The sequence below is a fragment of the Macrobrachium nipponense genome, chromosome 43 (genome assembly GCF_015104395.2).
Source record: "Macrobrachium nipponense isolate FS-2020 chromosome 43, ASM1510439v2, whole genome shotgun sequence".
Classification (NCBI taxonomy): Eukaryota; Metazoa; Arthropoda; class Malacostraca; order Decapoda; family Palaemonidae; genus Macrobrachium; species Macrobrachium nipponense.
Window position 1 is genome coordinate 33044695 of NC_061104.1, and position 15311 is coordinate 33060005.

Genomic DNA, 15311 nt, shown 5'->3' on the forward strand with positions numbered 1-15311 from the left:
TTTGATTTTCGTGTTTATTCATCGCTATTGATCTTCTAAGCCGGTCTTTTTGGTGACGTATTGGATCTTTGGTTGGGCATACTCTTTCGTGGAATGTTATTTGGACTTGATTTTGGATTTTTCTCATAATGTCAGACTCTAGCTTTTCGGTTAGAAGACAGTGTGTGAATGAGGGATGTATGGTGAGGCTACCGAAAGCTTCGGTAGACCCTCACACAGTTTGTAAGGGGTGTAGACAGAATGAATGCTCTGTATCTAACACCTGTAATGAATGTGTAGGTTTGAATGAGGAAGAGTGGAAGAATTTGAATTCCTATTTAAGAAAATTGGAAATGGATAGTGTTAGGAAGGCTTCCTCCAGAAGCGTAAGTAGGTCTCGTTCTAGTGAGCCAATTAATATAACACCTAACCCTAAACCTATATTTACTTCCTCTGCTACGACTAAGACTGCAAACCCAGCAACAGAAATTGCAGGTCTTAAGGCTGCACTTAAAAGGATGGAACGTCAGATGCAAACTTTAAAAGGTAAGCGCAGCGATAGTGACGTAAGTGTACCCAGTGCAGTGGAGGGTGCGTCTGATCGGCTTCATGAAGGAGGGGCACAGCATTTCTCGCCCTACCATTGCTAAGGTGGCAGATTTTGTCTTGTTCCTCAGGAAATCCAAGAAGTTGTACTACTTGACAATTGCTGGGTACAGGTCCATGCTTAGCAGCACTTTTAGGGTCCACCTTCTGGAATTGTCAAATGACAGAATATTGCACGATCTTCTAAGGTCTTTGAGGATTGAACGCCCGTTTATTCTGCCTCAGGTACCTTTTTGGGATTTAGCGGCGGTCTTAAGTTTTTTAAGCTCTTTGAGTTTGAAGCCATTGGAGGATTTATCTTTAAGAGATCTGACCAAAAAGGTATTGTTCTTGGTCTCGCTTGCCACAGCAAAGAGAGTAGGAGAGATTCAGGCAGTGTCCAGGGTAGTATCATTCTCAGGTTAAGATATTTAATCCTCTGCCGAGAGCTTTTAAGGTTTCCTCTCTAGAGGATTTTGTTGGAGGTGATGACTTGGAAATGTGCCTATGTCCGGTTTGAGCTCTAAAAGTATATTTGTCCCGCACAGCTAGGCTCTTGCCGCATCCACGGACCTTGTTCATTTCTCCGAAAATTTCTTCCAAGACTATTTCAAAGAACGCCATTAGCTTCTTATTGTAGGGAGTTATTTCCCAGGCTACCCTTAACTCATCTTACGGTTGGGCAGTGGGGAGACACGCCCAAGAGGAATTTCTCTGTATCAGCTATTTTGGAAGCGGCAACCTAGAAGTTGGTGTTGGTATTTATGTCTTTCTATCTGAAAGACATTCAATTTTCCTCGGTGGAGGGTTACACGCTAGACCCTTTTGTTACGGCCAATACGGTGGTGTGGTAATTTTCTCGCATTTAAGGTTAGGTGTTCAGGTGGTGGGTTTTTATTTTAGATCTAGTTTTTTCTTTGAGTAAGTTTTCCCCCTAAGTGTCTTTTATGTTTACAAGATAGGTAGGCATATTGCATGGCTTGACAGGTGTGTTGATTCCTCGTGTGCACTCTTCATTTGCAGTGATCAGCGGAGAACCCAAAGGACCTGCTCATGCAGCTCCTCCTGCATACATGAGGGGCTAGACAGCCACATGGGAGGCTTCAATTCCCCTCTATACATGCGAGGTATTGAATTCCACATTGGAGGTCAGCTTGACAGAGACGAGACCTGACTACAAGACTGATGTGAGGTACTCTCTCCGGTTGCAATATCATCTAACGAATTGAACAAATAGGTGAGTTTACTTTATATATTGTGGGTGGAACTTAGTTACCTGCATATGTTCTGTGGAGGGGTTCGGACTGGATAAGATTGATCCCACCTCCAATTAAATGTTAATCAGGCTATTCAGGTGTTCAAGGAGTGTATTGCAATATGAAGTTTTCATAATAAAACTAATATTGTAATACTTACCTGAACACTTGAATGATTCCCCCCTCCTCCCCTCTTCAATGAATAGTGATTGTTGCAATTGGATGGGGAGTGCTCTACCTGCCGGTTCTGGCAGCAGTTGCCAACGGTGGTATAGGTAACACAGTAGACAGTGTTTACCTGCAGTTAAAATTTACCCAATTATGGGTAAGCCTGTGGGGATATAGTTCGGGCTGGTCAGTGACCAGGGCTAATTCAGGTGTTCAGGTAAGTATTGCAATATTAGTTTTATTATAAAAATGATATTGTTAAGATACATTGAAGTTTTATACATACTTACCTGGCAGATATATACTTAGCTATAGACTCTGTCGTCCCGACAGAATTCAAAACTCGCGGCACACGCTACAGGTAGGTCAGGTGATCTACCATTCCCGCCGCTGGGTGGCGGAATCCAGACCATTCCCGTTTTCTGAGCCAGATTTTCTCTTCCACCTGTCTCCTGAGGGGAGGCTGGGTGGGCCCTTAATCGTATATATCTGCCAGGTAAGTATGTATAAAACTTCATTGTATCTTAACAATATCATTTTTATACATGCAACTTACCCGGCAGATATATACTTAGCTGATTGACACCCTTGGTGGAGGGTAAGAGACAGCTATATACATACAAAAATAAAAAATTTTAATAACGGGAAACAACAATTGTAGGATATCAATCCTTGGTTCTTACCTGTTTGGGCAGAAGACTTCATGATTACTGTCATTTAGTCTGCATGCCTCAAGAGCTTCAGCGAGGTAAACAACCTATGACCGAACAGCCCTTCTGGATCATGTCAATGGGTGCTAGCCCGCTTACGCGACAGAACCTGCATGGATCGTACCAATGGGGCTTACCCACTTACATGGCAGAGCCTGACCTGTATCTTATCAATGGGGGCTAGCCCCACTCGTTACATGACAGAGCTTTAGGATTTACATTAATGCACAACGAGGAGACCAAAAGGTTAATCCAGACCACCACCTGACCTTCCTAAACCATGTTAAATCTTAGGAACTGAAAGGTTGTTATTACCTATACCCTCTTCCAGTCAACCATAAAAACAAACACCATAATGTTAAAATTACATAAACTAAACTAATTAGGATTAACCTCAGCTCCTCCTCCCAGCACTAAATCTGCGGAAACATACGCTCCCAGTGAAAAGCACTTCTCATAAGTAACTCTCACATCCCTTAGATAATGAGAGGACGAACCACAGTTACACTTCCAATACGTGGACTCTATTTAGGGCTTGAAGGGACCACGTTTTATGAAAAGCCATTGAGGTTGCTATGGCCCTCACTTCGTGTGCTTTCACTCTGAGGAGCTTAACTTGTTCTTCACCACATTAAGATGCGCTTCCTTAATAATGTCTTTAATGAAAACGTAAGGGCGTTTTTTGAAATCGGTCTTGTCGGATCCTTGACCGAACACCAAAGACTTTCTTGCGTACCTCCCAAAAGAGACTTTCTTTGTAAATAAAATTTTAGCGCTCTTACTGGACAAAGGGTCTTCTCCTGTTCTTCCCCCGTAAGAGAAGAGAGTGCTTTCACTTCGAAGCTTCTAGGCCACGTTTTGATGGGTTTTCGTTTTTGGCTAAGAAGAGAGGTTTAAGAGCAAATTTGCAGGCCTCCTTCTTAAAACCCACTCTGCCTCCTAACGCTTGAAGCTCACTCACCCTTTTTGCCGTGGCTAAGGCGAACAGGAATAGAGACTTCCTTGTCTAATCTCTAAAAGAAGAATTATTGGCAGGTACGAATTTTTCAGACATAAGATAATGAAGCACTATATCCAAGTTTCCAAACTGGGATTCTTATATTCTGACTTTTTTGAGTCTCGAAAGACCTAATAAGATCATGTAGGTCCTTATTGTCCGACACATCCAGACCCCTATGCCTAAAAACCGAGGCCAGCATACTTCTATACCCCTTGATCGTAGATACAGCTAGGCCACACTTTCTTCTAAGGTAAAGAAGAAAATTCGCAATGTCGGTTATAGAGGTACTGGAAGAGGATACCTTATGCGTCCTGCACCATCTTCTAAACACCTCCCACTTCGACTGGTACACCCGTAATGTGGATGGTCTCCTGGCTCTTGCGATTGCTTTTGAAGCTTCTCGAGAAAACCCCCTCGCTCTAATGAGTCCTTCGATAGTCTGAAGGCAGTCAGACTTAGAGCGGGGAGGTTTTATTTTGTGATACCTGTCGAAGTGGGGTTGTTTGAGAAGATCGTTCCTTAGTGGGAGCGATCTGGGAAGATCCACCATCCACTCCAGCAACTCTGTCACCCAATCTAGGGCTGGCCAAAAGGGGGCGATCAAAGTCAATTTTGTTCCCTCTGAGGAGGCGAACTTCCTTATCACTTCCCCTACTAGTTTGAAGGGGGGAAAAGCGTACCCGTCTATTCCCTTCCAATCCATGAGGAGGCCGTCTATCGCTATTGCTCTTGGATCTGCGATCGGGGAGCAATAATTCTCCAACCTCTTGTTCCAGTTGGTTGCGAACAAGTCTATGTTTCGGCCTTCCCCATCCCCCCCCCATAACCCCCATAACTGATCGCAAACTTGAGGGTTGAGAGTCCATTCGGTGGGAAGTACTTGGTTTCTTCTGCTTAGCAGATCCGCTCGAACATTTCTCTCTCCCTGAATAAATCTCGTTAGCAGAGAGATCTGTTTCTCTTGCGCCCAAAGCAACAACTCCCTCGCTGTCTCGTAAAGGGAGAATGAATGGGTTCCCCCTTGCTTCCTGATATACGCTAGGGCTGTCGTGTTGTCGGAATTGACCTGAATGATCGATCCTGAGATCTGTTTTTGAAAGTGCACGAGAGCTAAGTGAATGGCTTTCAACTCTTTTTTGTTTATGTGCCAGGACACCTGAGCTCCTTCCCAGGTTCCTGACACTTCTTCCGAACCCAACGTTGCTCCCCACCCTATGTCCGACGCGTCTGCAAACAACGCTCGGAGAGGGCTCTTTATGTGTAAGGATATTCCTTGACCGAGTTTCTTCGGGTCTAACCACCACCGAAGATTTTGCTTGATCTTGTCCGTGATCCTGAATGATTCTTCGAGGTCCTGGGAACTCTGATCCCAGTTCTCCTTCAGATAATACTGAAGGGGTCTTAGGTGCAGTCTCCCTAGGGAAACGAACTGCTCCAACGAGGATATGGTTCCCAGCAAACTCATCCATTCCCTCGCGGAGCAATGCTCTTTCCCTAGAAACACTGACACCTTTGTAAGGCAGCGTTCTATTCTCTCTGTTGATGGAGACGCTAGAAAACCCAGAGAATCCATCTGAATCCCCAGATAAACTATGTTCTGCTGGGGATCCAGCTGGGACTTCTCGAGGTTGACTAGGAGTCCCAGTGACTGCGTCATCTTTAATGTTACCGAAAGGTCCTCCAGACACTGATCCTTCGACTTTGCTCGTATTAGCCAGTCGTCCAAATACATCGAGATCCTGATTCCTTCTAAATGTAGCCAATGCGCCACATTCCTTAGGACACCCGTGAAGACTTGAGGGGCCGTCGCCAGTCCGAAGCAAAGCGCTCGAAATTGAAAAACTCTTCCCTGTGACATGAATCTGAGGTATTTCCTTGATGCCGGATGAATTGGCACATGGAAATATGCATCTTGAAGGTCCAGGGATACCATCCAGTCCCCTGGACGAAGAGCAGAAAGTACAGAGGAAGAAGTCTCCATCGAGAACTTCTTCTTGATCACAAAGACGTTCAGCGCACTTACGTCCAAAACCGGCCTCCACCCGCCCGAGGCTTTTGGTACCAGGAATAGACGGTTGTAGAAACCTGGTGAATGGAGATCTTGAACCGGTTCTATTGCCCTCTTCTGCAACATAAGTTCTACTGCCTGCAGGAGAGCTTGACTCTTGACAGGATCTTTGTATCTCGCTGTTAACTCCCTTGGAGTTCTTGTTAAGGGAGGATATTCCCTGAAGGGGATGAGGTATCCTCTCTCGAGGATAGAGAGGGTCCAGCTGTCCGCCCCTCTCTTCGCCCAGACTCTGGCAAAGTTCGAAAGTCTGGCGCCTACCGCTATCTGGAGGACTTCTTCTTCATTTTGCCTTCCCGGCTGGTCTCCTGGAAGGTCTTCCTCTGGTGTCCGGTCTTCTACCTCTAAAAGGGGTTCTTGAGGAGGAAGAGGCTCCTCGAAAGGGCTGCTGAAAAGGTGTTTTATCCTTCTTTTGAAAAGGAACAGCAGGCTTGAACCTCTTTGCTGACTGTGTCAGTAGATCCTGTGTAGCTTTACCAGCTAAGGATTTTGCTATATCCCTCACCGTGTCCTGTGGGAAAAGGTGGTTAGAAAGTGGCGAATATAGTAAGGTCGACCTCTGTAGAGGAGATACTGACTTGGACAGGAAAGAACCGTACACTGCTCTCTTTTTCAAAACTCCCGATCCAAAAAGGGCAGCCACTTCCACCGAACCGTCCATCACCGCTCTGTCCAGACAAGATAATAACTTAATTAATCCCTCCATAGTGACAAATTCGGGATCTTGGGCTCTCTTCGCAAGGGCTCCCAAAGCCCAGTCCATAAAATTGAATACCTCGAGTGTCCTGAAGAGTCCCTTTAGGAGATGGTCCAGTTCACACATCCCCCATGTAGCTTTTGCTGATAGTAGAGCGCGCCTCCTTGACGAATCTACTAAGGAAGCGTAATCTGCGTCTGCAGATGAAGGCAGTCCTAAGCCCATAGGTTCCTGGGTATCGTACCATCTTCCAGGTTTGCCCGTCAACTTTGAAGGATTGCATGAAAAAACAGTCTTGCCAACCTCTTTTTTATTCTTAAGCCATTCTCCAAAGCCTTTGAATGCTTTTTTCATACTAAGGGCTGGACGCATTTTTACAAATGAGGATGCTTTTGGAGACTTCGTGCTGGATAATTTCAGATCCTGGAGAGGGCGGATCCGCTGGTTGAAGCTTATCTCCGAACTCCTGCAACAACAACAAAGACAATCTCTTATAATCAGAGACTACTACATCCACTGGTAATTCTTCATCCGAGACTTCTTCTAAGTCTCCGGCTGTAGGAGATCCTTTCGGAGAAGAGCGGTTCTTAGTAGTCGAGGGACTTCTGTCAAAAGAAGAAGAACGTCGCCCATGCGACAAATTCTTGCTACTACAAGGCGCAATAGAGCTCGTAAACGCATGAGATCTCCTCTCAGGAACCTGTTTCCTACCAGGTGAAGGGCTCCTACTCTCAGAAGAACTCATAAAGTGCGAAGGGGTCTTACTCCGACCTAAGCTCCTACAAGGTTCCTGGCGCCTGCTCGACTCCTGACGCCTGCTCGACTCCTGGCGCCTGCTCGACTCCTGGCGTCTGCTAGACTCCTGGCGCCTACTTGACTCCTGACGCCTGCTCGACTCCTGAAACCTGCTTGATTCCTGGCGCCTGCTTGACTCCTGGCGCTTGTCGTGACTCCTGGTAGGCTCTTGACGCCTCTCACTAGACTCCTGGCGTCTGGTAGGCTCTATACGCCTGCTATATTCTTGGCGCCTACTAGGCTCTGTCAACTCCTGGCGTTTGAAAAACTCCTGCTTCTTAGGCTCTTGACGCCTATCCTGATCCTCAGTAGAGGAGTCCGACTCCTGACCTCTCCGAAAAGACGTAGCTGATCGTTTACTCTGCGAGCGGCTACCGCTGGGAACTTTCTTCCTATACAAAGGAGAGGATCGCTTAAAGGGAGAACGAGAGAGTCTCTCAGGTGACGAGCGCCTGCTAGAGTGAGAAACCTCTCTTCTACCAGGAGAAGAAAACTTCGATCTCTTCACTGAAAGGGAGGAGTCTTTCCTTCGAGACGAATCCGTATGTAGAGCGCCTACCAGGGAGGAAATTTGTTCCTGTAGATTAAGCAGGAAAAGTTTAGTCGGGTCTTGAGGCGCTGGAGACGGTCTTCTCGCCTTCTTACTACTCGAAGGAAAATTCTCTGGAAAGCGCTCAGGGCTCGAATCAAAAGCGTCTCCTTTCGGCGCAACCCACGATCTCTTCAGCGGACGAGACTTCGAAGCAGAGCTCCATCCACGCCTAGACGAGGAGGAGTCCGACGCAGAAAAACACTCTTCCAGGATACCTTTTCTACGGCTATCAAGGCAGCCTGGGTCGTTACTTCAGGATCTGCCGAAGGGGACGCCTGATCGTGGGGATGCTCCACATCCTCCCTGCGGCTTTTGACATTCCTCCTCCCCTGGTCCTGGGAGTTTGGAAGCGGTCTAGGCCTAGGAGCAATGCGGAGCCGATCAGACGCCCCCTCCACTGCACTGGGGTCACTGTATTCACTGACACTCTTACCTTGTGTTTCCATAGCTTTAAGCTGATCCTGAAGCTCCCTGATCGAGGATCTCATTCTTTCCATTTCTGAAAATGAATCCTTAGATTCAACGCAGGGAGAAGGGGCTGAGGTTATGGGAGAAACATCATCTAGCTTGTTAGTTTCTAATTCAGGCTCAAAAGAACAGGATCTACTCGAGCTTCTAGCTGAAGCTTTCCTAGCTCTATCCTTCTCTCTTTTCTTAATATAAGAAGCTAAATCCTTCCATCCTTGTTCCGTAAGCCCTTCACATTCAGCACAAGTTCTATCAAATGCACATTCAGAACCTCTACATTTAATACAAAGTGTATGAGGATCTACCTCTGCTTTAAACAACCTAGTTCTGCATTCGTCCCTTGCACACACCCTAAACTTAGGTGTTACCTTAACTTCAGCCATATTAATAGAAAAAACCAAATCCAAGTCCTAATCCAGTCCAAAATAAGCGTATACTAATCCCGAGAACAAACAAGAGTACTTCACCAAATGAGTCCAACCAATTCTTGGAAAATGAGCAGAATTCCAGTCAGGAGAGACCAAACAACAGTTGTTGCCGGCCTCAGCGACAGAGAAAATCTGACTCAGAAAACGGGAATGGTCTGGATTCCGCCACCCAACGGCGGGAATGGTAGATCACCTGACGTACCTGTAGCGTGTGCCGCGAGTTTTGAATTCTGTCGGGACGACGGAGTCTATAGCTAAGTATATATCTGCCGGGTAAGTTGCATGTATAAAAACTTCATTTTCACTTATCATGGAATAAGTATTAAGGATTTTTTATTTTGGTGTGGATGTTTTTTTAGAAATAATTCAAATCTGTGCATGTTGTTAACTTCATTCAAATTTAAAAAAAATTTTCAAAGCAGTGAATGCTTCCTCTTGAGAAATTTGTCCTACAAACATTGATTGCTTTAATCAGTGGTAGATCACATTAGACTAATAGAGTAATGCTCCAGTACTATTAATACAGTAATACAGTGTATATACAGTTTCAGGATGACTACCAAGAAGAGGGAGAATAAAAACTACAGAGCTTTGAAGAATTATTAAGGCCAACTCTAGATTGATTCTTGACATCACCACACCAAACATTAGAGAATTTTGGCTGATTATCTTCCACCATAGTTGGAGTCTTAATGTTAGTGTAATTTACTGAGAAACTTGAGATGATGCGCGTATGTCCTTTTACAACTGTGATCAAGGATTTAGAAGTTTTGCCAGACTTTTCTGTAACTGTGTGCTTGAAAATAAATATAGTAATCAAGTTTGAAAATGAATTCTAAAATCAATTCTGCTGCAAACAAAAAAAGTGATTATCCATTGTTATGTTTACCAAATATCAAACAAGAAAAAGATGTAGATCATAATAATCAAAACAGTGACATTTTTTACCATTTTGTACCAGTTAAGGATGAGACAGAACTATCTGGACATGTTCTAACAGATGTAGAAAAGGTGAAAATAGAGATAGAAGACCATGATGACTTTGTGTTAGACACATGGGAAGTGTGTGCTAAGAAAATAAATGAAAAACAACTTGATATAAGTTCAAGAGAAAGACTAAACACATGCAAGGACTGTGGGAAATCTTTTCAACGGAAAGACGGGCTAAAAAATCACGTAAGAACTCACACAGAAGAGACACCATTTGTATGCAGGCATTGCAATAAGACATTTACTTTACGTTCATCTCTCAGTCGTCACATGATGATTCATACAAGAGAGAAATCATTCCTTTGCGAAAATTGTGGGAAAACATTTCATACCAGAGAAAGATTAAATGCTCATGTGCAAACTCACAGTGGAGAAAAACCATACGTTTGTGAGAAATGTGGCAGGACATTTCGCCAAAATGGCCATCTCATGAGTCACCTAAGAACTCACACAGGAGAGAAACCCTATAAGTGTAAGTTATGTGGAATGGCATTTAACCATACAAGAATGCTTAGGACTCATATGAGTTATCATACAGGTGTGCGACCTTTCATTTGTGAAGAATGTGGGAAAGCATTTTCTGAAAACCGTAACCTGAAAATTCACATGAGGATTCACACAGGAGAGAGACCATATGTATGCATCCAGTGCAGGCAGGCATTTTCTCACAGTGCCTCTCTTGCTCTTCACATGAGGAGCCACACAGGAGAGAGACCGTATGTGTGTAAATATTGTGGAAAGGCATTCATTGAAAATGGTACCCTGAGAGATCACATACGTACTCACACAGGAGAGAAGCCTTTCATATGTGGAGACTGTGGGAAGGCTTGTACACAGAAAAGTAATTTGAAGGTTCACATGCGAATTCATACAGGGGAACGACCATTTGTGTGCAGTGTTTGCAGTGAAAAATTTATGTACAGTGCAGCCCTTAAACTTCACTTGAGAGTTCACACTGGAGGGAAGGAATTCCCTTGCAAAGAGTGACGAATAACTTTCATCAAAAGGGCAGCTTTGAAAGATCATAAAAGAAGTCACTTGAGAGAAACAACATAGATTTTGTAAAGTATTGTATGATACTAGTTATCAGGTTAACACCATTATCTTCATAATAAATGTTTTTACTTTGGCTTTCATTTAATTGGCTTTAAGTTGAAATGAATTTTCTCCTCCTTTGCCTATCTGGTACCCATTCTGCCTCTCCTCTTTTGCCTGTGTGGTACCCATTCTGCCTATACTCCCACCAGGTTTAGGTCCTCACTCTATACAGGCAGTCCCCGGTTATCGGTGGACTCGGTTAATGGCGATCCGGTTTTATGGCACTTGTCTAGTGTAACGAAATCAGCTATTTATGGTGCCATAACGGGCCGAGTTTTGGTTATCTGCGCCATAAGGTGCCAATAATAGAGCTGTGGCACCGTAATATATCTAAGAGGTGCCATTAGCTGAAACTCAGCGCCATAAATCACTGAGTTTCAGTTATTGGTGGTTTTCGCTTATCAGCACCCCGCCAAGAACTGAACCCCCGCCGATAACTGGGGACTGCTTGTGCCTGTTTTCCACAATTTCCCTTTAGCCTTCTAATAGGTCTTTGCCCTGCTACTTCTGTACCTACTAATTTTATGACCAACTGTGCCTTGTTCTTTCTTATCACATACCCTAACCATCTCAGTCTTGGAGATCTCAATCTACTTTCCATCCTTTGCTGACTATATTTCTCCTCTGTGCCCGTATGAATGATACAGTATGACATTTCCATTACACTCTGGCCAATAATATTAACTTTTTATGGTCACAACATTTCAGAATTTCTTTTCTATGTAAGTGCCTATATTCCCAATTCATATAGTAGTACGGGCTTGTATAGGCAACATAAGTCTTTTCCCACTCTACCAATGGAATAATCTTATTTACTAGTAGCCTACTTATCTTTTTCATTTCTATTAAGGCTTTAGCTTCTTTTTCTTACTGGCATCTTAATTCATGCTCCCCAGACTAACAGAATGCTTTACTTCTAGACCTGCTCATATACTAGAACATAGTTCTCCACTTCCCTGTCTTCCCATTTGCTCTTCTTATATACTATCTGGATCTTTTACTCCTTGTATGTAGCTTTTACAATCCTGAGCACCAGTAATCGTGACTCTGGTTACTATATTTTGTTTGTTACACAGTACTGAAATCACCTTCAAACTTTCCCTCAGCAGCCACATGGGCACTTTCCTGATTGTATGTTTTAATTCATATCTTTACTAGTTACTTGTGGCTTTGTTTTGCTTGGGCTAATTTTCAGTCATTTCCTCTCCATTCCCCTCTTTGACCTTCTAAACATTTCCACAACCTCTTTTTAAGATTTGGCTGTTTCAAATAGTTGTTCATATGTGGAACAAACCTTCAGTCTTAACAATAGGATTACTTTCCAAGCACCAGCTGGTAACTGGTTAAAACAGTCAAAGATTGTAAAGCAAGGAATCTATGAGATCTGGTAACACCTGCGCATACGAGGTGAAAGCTGGTCAGAGACCACACATTTGACCTTGTGATGCTTCAGTCTTTCCTAAACCGCCTAGGGGAGTACATAGTCGCTTACGCTTTGCTCTCCTTCCAAGCTGGTTGTTTGTGCCCGTGTTCTGTCTATCAGTGTGTTTTGTGTGTGTTTTTGTTATTATGGCTTCCTCTGAGTCTTCATGGCCTTGTCAATGCATGTACCTGGGCATTCAGGGTTTTCTGTGCTCAAGGTTTTTGGTGTCTGTGGCTACGGATCCGTATACGACTTGCAGTAGGTGCCGAGTGAATTTTTGTACAGTGACTAATCCCTGCCTGGAATGTCGTGTCTGGCCAAAGTCACAGTGGAGGGTGTTTTATAGGAAGAGGAAAGATCGCAGAGTTTTGAATCTTCCTTCTTGGGAGGGGTTTTCTTCACCTCGTCTGGACGATTTGGCTGCTCCCTCTTCCTCAATTGCTCTTCATGATGCTAATTCTGGTGTTCCTGTGACTCCTTCCTTTACTTCCATTGATTTGTTGATGAAAGTATTAGGAGTGCCACTGGGTGATGTTATGTTTATTGTAGCCCCCTCTCCCTCGGGTTCCAATTAAGGGATTTTGACGAAGGAAAAATCTATTTCGGGGCAAGGGCCCGTGTCGCCCAGTGAAATGTCCCTTTAGCACATTTCTAAGGTAAATTAATGCTAACATACCAGAGAAAAAAGCTAAAATGGAAATGCCAGAATATTCTGGCTCGCTCACCTTATATAAAGGTGTCGGTATGGTTTCTTGGGTGAGTGAAACCACTACCAGGGGTCTTTTTCCATTTAGATTCATCCTTCTTCAAAATCCCTCCACCAGAGAGGAGCCGATCCAAGGCCCATTCCCCGCTACCGTTATTACTAGCGCCTCTGACGGCATCCTTGGAGTTAGCACCCAAGCTTGGGCCAAAGAAGGGGGGGTTACAAGAGAAGGGTGGGATTTCACTGGGCGACACGGGCCCTTGCCCAGAAATAGATTTTTCTTTCGTCAAAATCCCTTTTCTGGGCTCAGCCCATGTCGCTACATGAAATAGTACCAGAGAAATGGCCACAAAGCTTGGAACAATGGAGTACAAAAGAATATTGTAGGAAAAATGAAAAACAATTAAGGTTAATTAGTATAATCTAAAAATAAATTACAAACTAGTAACAAGTGTACTGAAAACTTAAGAGTAAATACTGTAACTTATGATTAACCTTAAAATTAGATACAATATAACTGAAAGTGGGATTAATCCTAAAGTTAAATACAAGGAAACATCACAACTATGTACAACATGTGGCATCCAAGGTACGACAAAGGCTACATGGTGGCAGAGCCATGGCAAGAATGTCAGTGAGGTAGGTAGAAAGGAGAGTTGTTCCGACACGGCATACAAACCTTCGGTCCTTTTGCAATAGGAAGGTTACTAGCGGCAGCTGGATAGGTCGTAAGCTTTCGAACAAGGGGTTCGGTAGTTAACTGCTTGTCCGACAGGCGCGCGCGTGCGCGACTGGAAGGTAAACAATCACTTTTGCTTTCGGCCTGCTGGTGTGTAGACGTGTATCATCGCTCTCTGCCCGCTTCATCGTCGTTGCTTTCGCATGGTTGTGTTTTTCTTTTTCTATTTATCTAGTGAAACTGAATTGTAAGTACAATCATTTCATCTTTATTTCCATTGAATTCAATTGTGAATTAAAGGATCTTGGTTTCTCCACGCCCTCCGATTACCCGAGTGCCGGGACTGAAGGGCGTAAGTGTGGGAATTCATTTTTCCCAGAAATGATCCTCGTATTGTGTATGCTCGGTGCCGAGGGCGGGAGAGCGCTCGCTCCGAGCTTATATTTTGGTTGGAAATGTGTAGATGAAAATCGTAAGTAAGTGCCCTTTTCATTTATATTTTTTTGACCTGTATGCTCGTTGCCGAGCGAATGCGCTCGGCACGAAAACTTATTCTGTATGGAAGTGGAATCGCAAGTACAGTATTCTTTTTCATTTTCATATATTTATTTTGATTGTAGCAATACTCATTTTGGATCAGTTTCCGCTCTTACCCGGAAATTGATCCTTTCCCCTTTTTATTTGAATGAAGTGAAATCGCAAGTGCAGTTCTTTTTCATTTTCATATTTTATTGAGATTGCATTATTTACTTGGATCAATGTTTCCGCTCTTACCCGGGAATTGATCCTTCCCCTTTTTATTTTGTATGAAGTGAAATCGCAAGCGCAGTATTCTTTTTCATTTTCATATATATTTTGATTGCATCAATTCATTATGGATCAAGGTTTCCATTCATAATTGGGAATGGATCCTTTTACCCTTGCGCTCGGTACCGAGGGCGCAAATGCGCTCGCTCCGAGCCCTTATTCATTGTGAAGTGAATCGTAATGCAAGATTCTTTTTCATTTTATTCATTTTATTATTGATTGCATCAATATTTATTTTGGTTCAAGTTCCGCTCAGTCAGGGAATTGATCCTTATGCCCTTGCATTCGGTGCCGAGGGCACGATTGCTTTCGGGCTCTTATTATTATTGTTGGGTACATGGGTGCTGTGCGGGGGTGGGGAACGAGAATCCCCCCCCCCCCGCTCAGCTCCCACAGATGGCCCTTCTTCTTCGGGGGGGGAGGTTATCTGGGTTCTTCTCCTCGCCCGATCCGTCGAGCGCGGGGGAGGGCGCTCGGTCCCGATGTACAATTGTATTCGGGGTCTTCCGCTCGTTCGGTGTGGGGCTCACGCGCGAGGGGAGGGGACTTCCCCCCCCACTAATCACTACTACTGTTATTTCCGCAGGTGCTACTGCCACGAGGGTGGACCTTGGTGAGGTATGGGCGTCCTTCGATTTGCAGGGCGTGCCTAGTGTCCAGGGGTGGCGGTTCTATGTCTGGGCCTGCTGCGGTCACCCATGGAGTGGTGACCACGACAACGATATCGACTCCAGGTGACGACGTCCCTCCTCACCTGGTGTACTCGCCTCACGTGGTAACAGTCTTGCCTACAGCCGCTGTGAAAGTGCCGTTCGCCGTACTGAGAGGGGGGCGTGCCGCCGCTGCTCGTGGTTGCTGCGCT

At 44.4% G+C, this 15311-nt stretch overlaps 1 protein-coding gene across 1 annotated transcript; it reads left to right on the forward strand.

Moving 5' to 3' along the window:
• The first annotated feature begins 1570 nt into the window (after nucleotides 1-1570).
• LOC135213634 (zinc finger protein 239-like) lies at nucleotides 1571-10865 on the forward strand. Its single transcript, XM_064247665.1, has 2 exons — nucleotides 1571-1801; nucleotides 9292-10865. The coding sequence occupies exon 2, from the start codon at nucleotides 9575-9577 to the stop codon at nucleotides 10721-10723; it is 1149 nt and encodes a 382-aa protein (XP_064103735.1). The 5' UTR covers nucleotides 1571-1801; nucleotides 9292-9574; the 3' UTR covers nucleotides 10724-10865.
• Nucleotides 10866-15311: the final 4446 nt, after the last annotated feature.

Bases quoted from the DNA above. Each gene is read 5' to 3' on its own strand.
- LOC135213634 (XM_064247665.1), top strand. From the start codon at position 9,575: ATGAATTCTAAAATCAATTCTGCTGCAAACAAAAAAAGTGATTATCCA.